Source organism: Ceratotherium simum, chromosome 2, assembly GCF_057802395.1.
Source record: "Ceratotherium simum simum isolate JZ-2026a chromosome 2, ASM5780239v1, whole genome shotgun sequence".
Classification (NCBI taxonomy): domain Eukaryota; kingdom Metazoa; phylum Chordata; class Mammalia; order Perissodactyla; family Rhinocerotidae; genus Ceratotherium; species Ceratotherium simum.
In genome coordinates this window covers 70,282,819-70,297,572 of record NC_141901.1, presented here as the reverse complement: position 1 = coordinate 70,297,572, position 14,754 = coordinate 70,282,819, and the positions used below count along the sequence as shown (strand labels likewise).

The 14,754-nt window shown below is 34.2% G+C and overlaps 1 protein-coding gene across 2 annotated transcripts in view; it reads right to left on the bottom strand.

The window, feature by feature from the left end:
* ARHGAP29 (Rho GTPase activating protein 29) overlaps window positions 1-14,754 on the bottom strand; it is a 73,143-nt gene that overhangs the window by 37,066 nt on the left and 21,323 nt on the right. For both annotated transcript variants that reach the window (XM_004420818.3, XM_087447114.1), the window contains exon 3: window positions 6,594-6,728. In XM_004420818.3, the coding sequence (XP_004420875.1) occupies window positions 6,594-6,728 (135 nt within the window). The remainder of the gene's footprint in view (window positions 1-6,593; window positions 6,729-14,754) is intronic.

Below are 14,754 nucleotides of genomic sequence, written 5' to 3'. Positions count from 1 at the left end.
GAAAAGGAAAGCTACCACTCAATCTAATTTAACATTTCTTTACTGCCAAACCTGTATAAATAGGTCTGAAATTCACCAGGATTTGGCTTTTCATCCAGTTTAATCGTCATCAGGGGTTGGAAAACTTTTTCTGTAAAGGGCCAGATAGTAAATACTTAAGACTTAGGCCATACGGTCTGTTGCAACTATTCAACTCTGCCTAAAGGAGCCATACAAAAACGACTAAGATATGATGATACGTAAACAAATAAGAGTGGCTGTGTTCCAACAAAACTTTATTAACAAAAACAGGCAGCAGGCCAGATTTGGTTCACTGGTAGTTATTTTGACGACCCCTGGTTAAGCAATGGGTTCTGAAGCCAGTCTGCCTAGGTTAAATCCTGTCTCTTACTAGGTTAAGTAACTTAACTGCTCTGTGCCTCAGTTTCCTCATTTATAAAATGGAGATAACAATATGTATTTTGAGAACTGCTGTGAAGCCTGCATGAAGTTAGAACAGAGCCTGTTACATAGAAAATGCTTAATAAATTTAATTATTATTTTCATTCAATTCCAGTGAAGAACACTGTCAACAATAACCTCCTATTAGTCCAACTTGGAGGTCTTTTTTCTTCTAAGTTTTCATCCTACTTGACCATTCTGCAACTCTACCACTTAATAATATGCAATCTTAGACAAACTTCTCTATGTCCCAGGTTTCTTAGCTGAAAAACGGGAGCTGATGTAACAACAGTATTGACCTCAAAAATTTGCTGTGAGGATTAATGGGATAAGCCATGTAAAGAGCTTAACAGCGTCTGGCATACAATAAGTACATCCTCAATAATGTCAGCTATTATTACTACAAATATTAATCGCTTCCTTCCATCTTGAAGTATTCTGCTCTCTTAGAAGCATTGTGTTACAGTAACTCAAGAGGTAAGGCTTCAGAGTTGCAGACCTAAGTTCAAATCTGGCCTCTACCATTCCATTTCCTGTTACTCTGGACACATTACCTAACTTCAATTTCTTCATATGTAAAATGGATTATTACTGAAAGGAAGGACTGAGAAAACAAATGTAAAGCACATAGGGTACAGTGCTTGGTATTTGGTAAACATGAGTGCCCTCATGTTCTATATCTATCTGACAATTTGTACTTCATACAGTTGTTCCCACTCAGCCTGCAGTTCTCATCTTGGCTTTCTTCTCTACACTTTATCCCCAGAGAACCTCATCCACTTTCATACCTTTAAGAGAATGAATCCTTAAACTACCTGACTAATTTTAGCCTCTGAGCTCCAGACCCACATTTCCCATAGTCTGTTTGATATACTCCTTCCCCTACTTCCCAGTCTTTACTCACCAGCATTGCAATCTCAACATGTACTAAACTGAACTCTACCTTCCCTTCTACTCTACCCCTCAAGCCTACTCTTTTCCATACATTCCTTAGCTCATTAGCTTCACTTTCAAAATGCCTCTAAAATATTTTTTTCTTCCTTTCCATTCCCATTATCACTGACTTAGTTCAAAAGGCCACATTTTACCTCTAGTCTGGACTATTTAACAACCTACTAATTGGTGTCTCTGTCTCTACTCTCCCCCACCATTAGCTGTTCTTCAAAATCTCATCAAAATTTTGCTCAAGGTTTAGATAATTGTCTCCTTTGGGTTCCCTATTAAGTCACAACAACAAGCATTAACACACATTTAATATCTCTTTAAGAAATCACATGAATAGCTTTCATAATACAACCTATTAGAATAGTAACTTTCAAACTTTTTTGACCACAACCTTCAATAAGAAATACATATTACACCATGACCAAGTATACCATACACACATAATAGTTATCAGTTATATAACACCTATAAAGCTTCTGAAACATCCTTAAATCTTATACAATGAGTGCTGGATTCTGATTTTTCTTTTCTATTCTCTCTCATATTTTAAAAATGCTGGTACAATCTACTAACTTGATGCCACAAATCAGGGCCCATGGTTTGAAAACCACTGAATTAAAAGATACAATGCAAGAAAATCTTTACCATTTGCATGGAGGAAAAAATGCCTAGAGGAAAACGATTTAAAAAGCTACAAGATTTACAAAGTGAAACTTTAAGTTGCTTCTGAGAAACACAAAAGACATCTTGAAGAAATGAAATGCATACTATATTCTCAGATAGAAATGCTAAGTACATAAATTCTCTTTAATTTAATTTATAAATTTAATTATAAATATAACTCAAAATACCAATAGATATATTTTAGAACTAGACAAGCCATTTCAAAAATCTTGATGGAAAAATAAAATCCTGAACAAGAAGAGTAATGGAAAGAGGTGCTACCCCTAACAGATACTAAAACATATGATAAAACTACAATAAAGATAGTGTGGTATTGGCACACGACTAAACAAATCAATGGGGCAGATTAAGGTCCAGAAATAGATATAAATATATGTGACAATTTAGTGTATTTATGATAAAGATGGCATCTCAAATTTAGTGTATTTATGATAAAGACAGCATATCAAAAAAGATGAATTATTTGATAAATTAGCTAGACATGTAGATACTGTACAATGTATCAAAGACTTAAATTTAACAAATAACACCATGAAAACATTAGAAGAAAAAACACCAGAGAACGCTATTTTAATCTTGGAGCAGGGAAGTCCTTCCTAATACCTAAAACTCAAAAACCCTACAAAAGATTGACAAAATTAAATTCAAAAATAAAATAAAACAAAATACCATAAGCAAATCAAAACACAGAAAACTAAAGAAAATTTTGATATAAGTTGTTATATCAAAGATTAAGGGCTAATTTCACTTATTCAGGGTTTCTACAACTCAATACTAACAAAAAAGACCAACAAACAAGAAAAAAATGAATAAGGGGTCAATTCACATAAAAGGATATACAAATGACTCTAAAACATATGAAAAGATATTCAACTGCACTCAAAATGAGGGAAATGCAAATCAAATCTACACTGAGATACCAATTTTTACTATCAGACTGGATAACAAAGCTTGGTAACAACTCTGCTGGCAAAGGTGCAGGAAATGAGCCTTTTCAGCACTGCTGTCAGAAGGGCCAAACACCCCTAGAGCACATTTGGCAATATCAAAAATATAAATGCACATGCCCTCTGATCCAGTAACTACCATCTAGGAATTTATATGGCAATTCATTGAAGCACTGTCTGTAACAGAAAAAAACTGGAAACAATCCAAACATCTATTAGTAGTGAGGAAATTATAGTACATCAATATAATGAATTATCATGCAGCTTTGAAAAAAACAAAACAAATAACAACAAAAGAATAAGGAAACTCTTTACCTACAGATAACTGAGAACAATGAGCAAGGGGCAGAATGCTACCATTTGTGTATAGAGGGAAGGAAAAGAGAACATATTGTATTTGCTTGTATGTGCGTAATACTATATCTCTGGAAAGATACACAAAAACCAGTTAATAGTTGTTGCTTATCTAGGGAAAGGAATGGGTGGCTAAGGTTCTGAGGTAGAAAAACCACTTCACCATTCAATCCTTTTTTATACTATTTGAATTATAAACCATGTGAATGAACTGCCTATTAAAAAATATTAAATTTTCGAAAGAGAAAGAAAACACGAGGCTTCTACAATTTTGGATGCACAATTAAAGCTTATTTTTCTTTTTTGTTTGCCCATTTTTAAACATACGGCAAAATACAGATCATGAAAAACCTAAATAAATGGTCCTTTTAATTTATATTACAAATAGGATTGACCAAAATAATTCAAAATAAATACTAAGTACATAATAACTTGCTGAATGCTGAAATGTCTTTATCTACTTCAAAAATAAGCTGTATCTCTCTTACCATATTGCAAATATTTTGTCAGACTGAGCTTCCTGCTTGGAAACAGAAGGAGACACAGGAAATACAGATCACTACTAGAATGAATGGAGAAAAGCTAAGGATTTTTCTTTTAAAGTTATTAAAAGGTAAATTCCACATTTAAGATAAAAAATAAGAGGAGTCAAAGATTCCGATTTTATTCAATGCACTTATTATGCATAGGAAGTAGATAGATCTCATGGATTCAAACCTGTTGTAGCACAAACAAGATTATACTTCCCTGATTCTAAAGTTATTCTGTATATGCTCTTTTTTTTCAACAGTTTGGTATATTTGCAAAATGCACTTGACAGTTAAGACCTCCAAAACAAGCCAGGTCACGATTGTTTTTTAAATGTAATCAGGGGGTTAAGACAAATGATCTCCACACTCCTAACGGCTTTCTGATCCTAATATACAATAGTTTTTCTTTATGTTTTCCTCTTTAAAATAGAAATAAAAATGTACCTTTATAGGTTTTTTGAAAATATTAAAGTAGACAGCATACGCAAAACATTTAGATTGCCACAGAATAGACATTCAAAAGTGGTTTCTACCTCCTCCTCGCCGTTCCAGGGTTTGAAAACTAAATCATCATTCAATGAAAAAATTAAGTAAGCTCTGATTTGACCTCAATTTTTCAGGTCACTGAATATTTTTCATTTAGGATATCAATGATATTTTTAGATGGCCTTAACAATAAGGAAGGGGGTTATTTAAAAACATAAACTTACACCAAAGAAAACACAATTTTTAAAGTTTGCTGGTCTCATGGAGTCCTACTGAAACAGAATAAGTTTCCCAACAACAAAGCAATCTTTTAAATTTCATCTGCACAAAAGTAAAATTGTAACAATAATCCCAAGGGTAAAGACAGTCATAGCGGGAAATAATATTCAAAAGATTGCTTTACCTCAAAGAAAAAAAGATCTTCAAGGCAGCTGAGAAGCCTCTTCCTTCAAGTCTGTTTCTGGAATGTGGACACCAACTACACAGAGGCACACTCCTTCCCCAGGACATCCTGACTGCACACAATAGCCACTGACAACAATCGAGTGAACTGTGGTCGCTATTTCCAACATGGAAATTTTACTATCTATAGACAAAAATTTCCCTATCTAAGTTAAGTTAAATGGCACTTATAAATAATCTACTTAAAAACAAATTTGGTTACTAAGCACATTTTTGAAAGTCACAACAGAAGCTATCCATTTTTCCCATTTATAGCCAACTACATTTTTTTTTAGTGCTTGAAATACAGAAAAAAGAGAACCACACAAACACGATAAATCTATGTGAAAAAGTAGGGAAGGAGGTCCTTAAGTATATGGACTATATTTTACTGACAAGGTTTTTTTTTTCCTCTTCCTGCCTCATCCCTGACACTTGCCCTTTGCCCTCTCTAGATATAGGTGTGTTCGCCAATTGCATCATGTTCTTCACATCCACAGTTCTTTTACAAGCGCTCTATATAGCAACCCCCAACCCCCCTCTAGCCCAGTTAATGTCTTCTCGACCTCTGAGACTTAGGACAGGTACTCCCTCTCCCGAAAGAAGCCTTTCCTTTCCTTACTCAATCCATGGTGAGTCACTTTTTATAGTTACATTATTTGAATTCATATTACCTATCAGTGACATTAACACTGACAATCATTTCTCAGAACCTTGCACGTTTTAAACTCCATGAAATCTTTCTCCAGATCATCTCCCTACTTCTTAAGTGTTTCTCAGGTTCCTCTGTCTTCTCTCTGACCCTCTGATCTCATACTCAGCAATCCTCTATTTACTCTGCACACTGAGTTGGTGTGGTCCTCTTCCATCACCACCTATACATCAATTCTCAAGTCCACATCTTCAACTCCAAACTTCAACTTAATCCCTAACATTGACCTGTCGTATATTTCATCAAATTAACACCCATCCCCTCTCTTCTATGACAACCACATTCCACTTCTACCAGACCCCAGCCTCTGTCTTAGATCAGACTGTGAACCCTCATCTAGCCCATTATTTCTAACAATTTCCTAACTGAACTCCCTGCCTCCAGTCTCATCCTTCTCAAATACTCCCTTCACCCTCTATCCTTCTTATATCTTGCAGCCCAGAATAACAGATTCTAACACTTTTGGGTGGCAAGTCATTTCATCAGAGGATAATGCCCCAATTTTTGACTGTTTTAGTACACGTTATACACACACACATACACACACACATACACACACACATATACACATACACACACATACATACAATAAATTTATTTTATAATTTTAGTTTCATTTTTCCACATTTTAAAATAAGGTCCCAATTAAGTCTTCTTTTTCTCCATTTGGTTCCCTCCTTTACATGGAGTCACTACAAATGACCATTTTCCAGCACCAATTGTCCTCACCTAACAAAGACTTTTTGTACACTAATAACCTACTTTAAAAGAGCATGTGCTCTTCCCAAAAACTCAAGAATTTTAAATGTCAGTTGTTTATTTCAGTTAGGATTTTTAGAGTGTTTCCTGCCAAATAAAGTTTTAATTTTTAAAAGGAAGAGTTTTAGGTGTGACTTAGTGGGAATATTTAAATATTGAAGTACACATAACTCCTATTGATACACATTATGCCAATGCCATAAGAAGAGATGGCTCCATAGTCACGATGGACCAAAATGTATCACTTGGATCTTTTTTGCCCACACCAACCCACTTTTAATGTATGTTTCTTACCTTTCACTTTTGCAGTAAGGATTTCTGCAGCATTTTGAAGATCAACAGAATTGAGGTTCTGATGTTTATTCATTACAGACTTTAAAACACGGAGAAGTTCATCCAGACGTATATGAATGACTTCTTTAAAACAGTCTTAAAAAGGAAATAAAAATTTTTTAATTTGTTTCCAAAACCAAGTTTCAGGAATCTAAACTATGCAAGACCATTTTGAAGCACATTTCAAGTAGAAGCAGCGGCTCCCGAATTTTTGCCTATTGTACGTTCACTTTTATTTCCCCCAGTGCAATCACACACAATTTATACGGCCTTCAAAAAATCCTTAATCATTTTAATTCAGTAAGGATTTCAAAGGCTCTCACAGTTATGGTCAATTTAGTACCACTGTTTTCAGTTTTCTCATTCTAAATATGCTCTCCAGAAAACTTATAATGTTTTTCCTGTCTTATAGTTTTTACTATAATATACTTTATAATACATATGGTAACAAGAGTTAAAGCCCTACAATGTCTGATATATTAACTAATATTACAGAACACTTACATGTTAAGTTTCCATGTTAGAATTGATTCTTTGCATTAATGATCAGATATTGGAAATCAGCAACCCACAGGCATAAACATAAAGACTACCATTTGACCTGCCCATTTTTTAAATTGTGATATAATTTACATATGATAAAATGCACAGATCTTTATATGGTTCAATGAATTTTTGTGCTTTTTAGAAAAATTGAATTAGTTGCCAATAATGAAAAATTGGATCATTGGCTCATTACAAAACTTCCAGATTTCTGCCTACTCTTGAAAAATCAAAACCTGGTTACACCAGGCCCACACTGCCTTGGCCACAAACAGCTGGCAGAGAGGAGTGCTGCTCTCTCAGGTGTGAGTTCCTTCCAGTCCCCACCTGTCTACCCCTAGCCTGCTCCACTCTTTTAACACCAACCTTGGTCAGAGGGATGCAGACAGTGTTTTATAACCCCTGGAAATAAGGTGACCGTATAATTTATCATCCAAACCAAAACACTCTAACAAACGAAAAAGGGGGTGCTACTCATAATCATGCCAGCACAACTGGCATATTCCTGGAACACCACGCAGGAAAATCAGAAAGTATAATCACCCTAATCTTCAAAACCCCTGAAGTAATCCTCAAAAGTCTGAAATGTCAACCACCTTAAACACAGTACTCTGATGTAATTTTCCTTTCCGTAATCTGACACAGTGTTTAACATAGTTAACACTTATTAGGTGCTTCCTATGTGCTATTTGTTAGTGCTGTCTAGTCGAGTCTGACTCCTAATGACCCTGTATACAGCACAGTGGAACCCTGCTTGGTCTTTTTGTACCATCTCATCTTTTGATGCTGTAGCAGACAATGCTCCACTGCTAGTCACAGGGTTTTCATGGCCAATTTGGTCAGAAGTAGGTAGCCAGGTCCTTCTTCCTATGTGCTAGGCACTGTTAACAGCACTTAAAGGATATTATCTCATTTAACTTTATCTACCTATTAGGTAGATAATTTTAAAATCTCCATTGTACAGATGAGAAAATTGAGGCACACCTAAGCTTACCAAGTTATTAAACTATGGGACCAAAATTTGAAACCAGGGAGTATAATTCTAGAAGCCATGCTCTTAATGCTATACTGCCTCCCTACTGAAATAGCTTAAAAAAACAAACAAAAAACATTTTTAAAATAGTGTCATTTTATAATTATACAATTAATTTTTTTCAGAAGAGTTAGATAATCATGAGAAACAAAAACTGTCTTTAGGATAAAAAACAAAAACAAAAAATTCTACCATCATCCATCAAATATTCCATTCATTAACATTATCAACAGAGAGAAATATGTAGAGTCAGAGGAGCAGGCAAGGTGGGGAGCTGGATATAGGAGGGCAAAGAGTATTCCAGGAAGAGGAAGGAAGAACAACTCAAGTAGTGATGGAAGCAGAGAGAACAGAGTGCCTTCAGGAGAATATCCGAAGTTCATCCAACAAATTTTAATGACCGAAAAAGAAATACAGGGGAATAGGTGCTAGTCTATGTAGCCTTGGAAAAGAGTGGAGTTTATAAGACTAAAGGCAAAGGAAATGCACATAAGTACTGTACTCTAGTTGATAAAGTGCTTTCAATGACGCTTCAGGTTAACAATTCTGATACTGCTATACACGTACACTGGAATTGAACAAGTGGGTAATCGGTTCTGATACTGCTATACACGTACACTGGAATTGAACAAGTGGGTAATCGGACAGTGGGAGCCAGGTATCTCACTGTCGGACTGGAAAACTACAGATAAGTAGGGGGAGGAAGCTATCATGATCTATGTGGTAACAGATCAGAGTTGGATACTTCAGTAAGAATTTACGTTTAGCTTAATATAGATATAGGAAGCCTCTATAAACAGATACTGAAGTTTTTCCAAATCAAAATACTGTTATATGTTTTTCAATTTTCTTAGTTTTAATTTCTAACACAGTAAATAGTAATCCCGCATAAACAAAAACTCTCTGGGATCCTCAATAATTTTCAACAGTGTAAGGGGTCATGAGAATCCCTGCTACAGTTTTTCTTAAAAATCACTGCAAAACATTCCAGTAACTGTCAACGTAATGTCTTATCAACTTGAAATTCTCTTTTTTCCTACAAGGAAGTCTTTATAAATACTGAAAAATAGTAACTGAGTTTTTTAGTAAGAAATTTCATAAGTACCTCAAATTATCCTATAAATAATTCCAATGTCCTATGATTGAACACACTTCTGAAGCCTATAAATCAACAGAAATGAACATGACAGCTAAATAAAGAAAATGTTAACTACAAAGATTCATAAACTTTCTATATATTTAGTGGACGAGTCAACTACTAGGACCTCAGTATACCCTGATAATACTTCAGCTAGGACTTTATAAATTAGCAAGCCCTTAATTATATTTTATAAGTGGTAAAAAAAAAAAAAGTTCCATTTTTACCAAATGTTTTTTTCCCTTATAAAATAGTAAAGCTACCTCAAATTATTTTAATGAACCAGAAATCCTCTTAAATGGAAAATACAACTTTTTAAAAAAGTTTCAAGGAGTTGAAGCAGCTCTTTCACCAACACTAAATACCATCCCGCCCACTCCCCACCCCCACAGAAGCAGCAATGAGCAAAGCAAATGAGGCAGTAACTGTTCTTCCCCAACACAGAAGAAAGCTAAGTGACTGACTGGTGTGGCAGAAAACAATAGCTATAGATCAAGAAACCTGGGTTCCAATGCTCCATCTGCCACTTCTTTGAAATGACCATATACAAAACTTTTAGTTTCTCTGATCTCAGATTCATCCTCAGTAAAATGGAATTAATAAGAACACCTGTTCTAGCTACCTTATAAGGTTGTTGTGAATATCAAATAAATTAACAGAAACAAAACTGCTTTATAGTCTTAACATATATAAATAGCTATTATTACTATTAAATCTGTAAGCCATTCAAACTAAATACCTTTGAAAACAGATCTGTCTTACATAGAATTACATTCAATAACAAATATACTTACAGCAAGATCTCACAACATTTTGGCTAATGAAAAAGAGACATTAAGGTTAAGTTTTAATTTCATTTTATACGTAAAATCTAAGTTAGTAAATTACTTGGAAATAAAATCATAACTAAATATATTTTATAAAAATATTTGTATACCTATAAAGTTAAATCATAGCATTTAATTTAGTCACATAACTAAATGCAAGATATTTTTTAAATTTTATAGCGGCCACAGCATAAATATAATAAAATTTATTTATACTATGAAGGTATTATATATGTGAATATTATAATTCCAACCAAAGTCTTAACACTAGTTATCTAGAACGGTAAAACTCCTAATCCCAAGCAATGTTTGCTTGTTTATCTACCATCCCTGTACTCTGGTAATCTGAATTTTAATTTATTGTTTGACTCATTTGTGCTATTTATTTTCTGCTTCATTCTCTTATCAAGGGAAAACAGATTAGCCAGCTCCACTTTTTGTTTCTCATGCATTAACACAATACCACAGTGTTTATATTGCAAACATTTCATGGAAATGCTTAAATAAATAAATGACAAAACCATGGTATTTTCCTCGATTTAAAAAAACTGACAATAATTTTTAAAATCAGTCTTGTTAATTCAGCTTAACCTTTCTGGGAAAGCAATGAAAACAACAAGGAGGAAAAAACGTCTCAGAACTTATCACTAGGAAACTCCCTTTTTTTGCTGTAATGACTTGTGAGTTTACAGGATAAAAGCAAAGCCTGAATAGCAGCTTTCTTTATCCCGCCACTTGGGGATTGTAAAAATAACAACAGCTGACATTTTAAAACACTTATTCTAAGAGATTCACATATATGAACTCATTCAATCTTCGCAACAACCCAATGATGTAGGTACCCTTATCTCCTTTTAACAGATGTAAAAACTGAGACACAGAGAAGATAAGTAACTTACCCAAGACTATATACAATTAGCAAGTGGCAGAATGAGGATTCCACCTCAGGTGTCTGGCTCTAGAACTTGTTCTCTTAATCGTTATGATATATCAACATGGTTAAAGAAGTTATAGCTTAATGGCAGGTACTCTGCAATCTGATTTAACAGGCTTTAACTTCCAATTGAATATGCCCGTTACTATTATAAACAGTGTTAAATTATGTAAACCATTCTAGGCAAGTGCAGAAGAGGAAAGCAATCTCCTAAGAGCTGGCACATGTGTAATAAATGAGCTACCTATATTTCACAATTCATTCCTTAAAGATTCATTTCGTATCTTCTAGGCACTAAGCCATAATCCATTAACATTCACATTAGCTTCTCTTAAGTGACATCCATTAGAAATCACTTCTAGAGAAGTTTACTTCTAAAGGAACACAACAGGAAGATATATCTGAGACTAGCAACTTGTTTCTAATATTTCACAAAATTTCTGGCACACTGTATAGGCTGAAAGTTAAGTAATAGTTGTCAGTGGTAAAACTAACACTCAATGAAATTTCTCTGAAATAAATTTACACATTCTCCTGTATATTCACCCCGGAAAAAAAACTGAGTTAATCCACAAGACATGATTGCAATTAAGACTTTGAAAATTTATGCAGAACTTCCCTTTCAGAACAGCACATATTATTTAATGGCATTAAACTTTTTATTTAACTCCTTCTGCTTAATAAAGTTTGCTTTAGAAAGTTAACATACCTCTTCTGACTATAGTTCTGTCAAATTTAGGACCTAGAATTCATCGGAAGCTATCACTTATGAGATCAGTTATGTTTTTACAAAATAAAAGTGATACACTCTTAAATTAGAAAACATTTTTAAAAATTAGAGAATTAGTTTATCTGAAACTGATGATAAAGTTTTATTTTCCCTTCTAGTTTATTTAAGAAACAAACAAAAGAGAAAAACATGGCACCATTGTCACAACAGTAAACTTTTATTTAAAAAGTGTTATACAAAAAGCTGTAAGAAGTATTAGACTAACTGCTGATTTTCTTTCAAATGGCAATGGACACTTCGAGGCATTGAGTACCAGAAAAATTAAGTAATTTGCACTTTTCCTCCTAGCCCAATTAAAAAAGCTTGCACTTTTCAAATTCCCAGACTTGGAGCTTCCTTGAATGGTGTTCCATCTGGGAATGGGGAGGTATGTCACAAAGCCAGAGTTTAAGATTATTCTATAAGCCACAAGAACATATATGAATCTGTTATTTGGAATTCAGAACACATTATTCCTCAGCAGGACAACCATAAACCTGAATTGGTACTTACACTGCATATATATTAATCTGCGGTGTTATATTTAAACACAGAGGACATACGTATAACAGTGCCTTCAGCATTTTAGTATAAGATGCAAAATTTGCCTCTGTAATTATTCATAATGCACCTTAACAACAGTAGATAGAGATCTAAAACTTCAAATTCCACGTCTGCTACTTGTATAAGACTACAAGGTAACCTCTTCCTGGAAATAAACAGTGGACAGAGAATCAACAAACTCTATCACTTACCCTATCAAAGCAAGTGTTTTCACAGCCCTCTGATCTCCCACATTAAGCTCTCCATTTTTATTTGTAAATAAAAATGTTAAAGACAAACTGCATACATATCTTAACTCTGTTAGGGGCACAGAGCTCTCTGTCAGACACTTATTTTTTCTAATCAGTTACTCAACAACTACTGCAATATGAGCTTCACATTCTCACTCTGGAAATTTTCCTCAACACCACACTTAAGATACTTACCATAAAACTCACATTAAAAAATCCTATAGACTAGTGGGACATGGATGTCCTCTAAAATGCACTATGTAGTTTGAAAACAAATACTTAGCTGTCTTCTTCAGCTGTGAACTATCAATATTCAGAACAATGTAGAATCTCCAACTCCAATCAAATTTTAAATCACAGAATTATAAAATTGATGGCATCTGCTATAAGCACCTCATTCTTAATAAATTATTAAATGACTTAAACCATATTCCAAAACTAGTTAGTAGCAGAACTAGGCCTAGAACCTAGATCACGTGATTCTCTATCCAGAGCTCTTTCTGCCATCCCTTACTACCAATTTAACCAAACTGTATAACTTGGCTGGAAACTGATCAGATCAAAGAAGGGCATGAAAGCTACACACTCCAAAGGCAACTTAAGGAAGGGGATTACAAATAGACCCCAAGAGTTCCTATTTCTAAGTAAACTATTCCTAAATTTGCTCCATTTTAAACTTTTTCTAGGTTTCCTTTTAATGCTATAGAAATCAAAAATATTTATAGCTCAAGAATTCATCTCAATATTCTTGAGATTAATAAAGGCCAAATGTCTATACCAACACTGCCCAAGAGAAATTTCTGCAATGATGGAAATTTTTGTATCTTCACTGTCCAAAATGGTAGCCACTAGCCACATGTGGTTAATAAGTACTTGATATGTGGCTACTGCAACCGAGGAGCTGAACTTTTAATTTTAATTAAATTTAAATAGCCACATATCTAGAGGCTACCATATTGGACAGTGCAGGTCTAGATAATCCCCATCAGAAACAGAATTAGCTAACAAAATAATGAAAACTGAGCAGTTTTTACTGTATGAGCCATGGGAAGCAGCTGAGACAGCATGGAAAGAACACACCATTCTGCATTTGGAACCCAGAGGTTCCAAATGAAGTCACTATTTATCAGCAATAAGAAGTTGATGAAAGCACATAATCTAAGTTATAAATACAACACATCTGTAAAATAGGGCTAAAAGTACCTGCCTTTGTGAAGACTGTGTGATTAAATACTGTTGTATGTAGAAGTCCTCTATAAAACTTAAATCTCCGTGTACAATTATATATCATTTCTATAACTAGTTCGGGGAAAGAAAAATGTGGCTATAAACCAATTACAAAGCTATTAATCTAAGCCTAGCCTCAACATGATTGAACACCTGAAGCGAGAGTCAAGTGATATTGCACATCACTGCCTCATGACAGGTAGATCAAGTACATAAAGAAAATGGTATTTGAATTCCACCAAAAGATGATTTAACTGTATGCCTACATTCTATATTCTTAAAAGCTAACTTTTTCGCTTTTTAACAGCTAACTGACATGAATCAAAATGTAATAAACAATGCCAAAAATCTGACATCCTTCCTCTTAAGGAGGCAAAAGACAAAATACCGGCAAGCCCACTGACAAGGCTCCCTCACTCCAAAAGAAAAACAGTGAAACAGCTCTTTGCTGTCTGGCCACAGTGTACAACTGTGGTGGTACTAAAGGACAGCAGAAGTCCTAGGATCTTCTCAATATCCAGAAGACAAAAGTATGACCTCTGTCTATAGGAACATATATAATACCACCACTTTAAACAGTTACAGAATTTTAAACTTTTTACCTATTTTCCTGAAGATTATATCTCATGTGATTCTTGTGATAATTCTATTAAGTAAATAAGGAATAGTCTGATATACTAAGAAGCTGAAAATCATCATCAAAATTAAACACAAGCATATTATTATATAGCATTTTCCTTACCATTTATAATGAGGTTAATTTATATCTATACATGCTCCCTTGTTTAAGGAAAATCAACAAACATAAAAGGTTCTACCAACTCAAACAAACTAAATAGTATATTTCCAGATTTTGA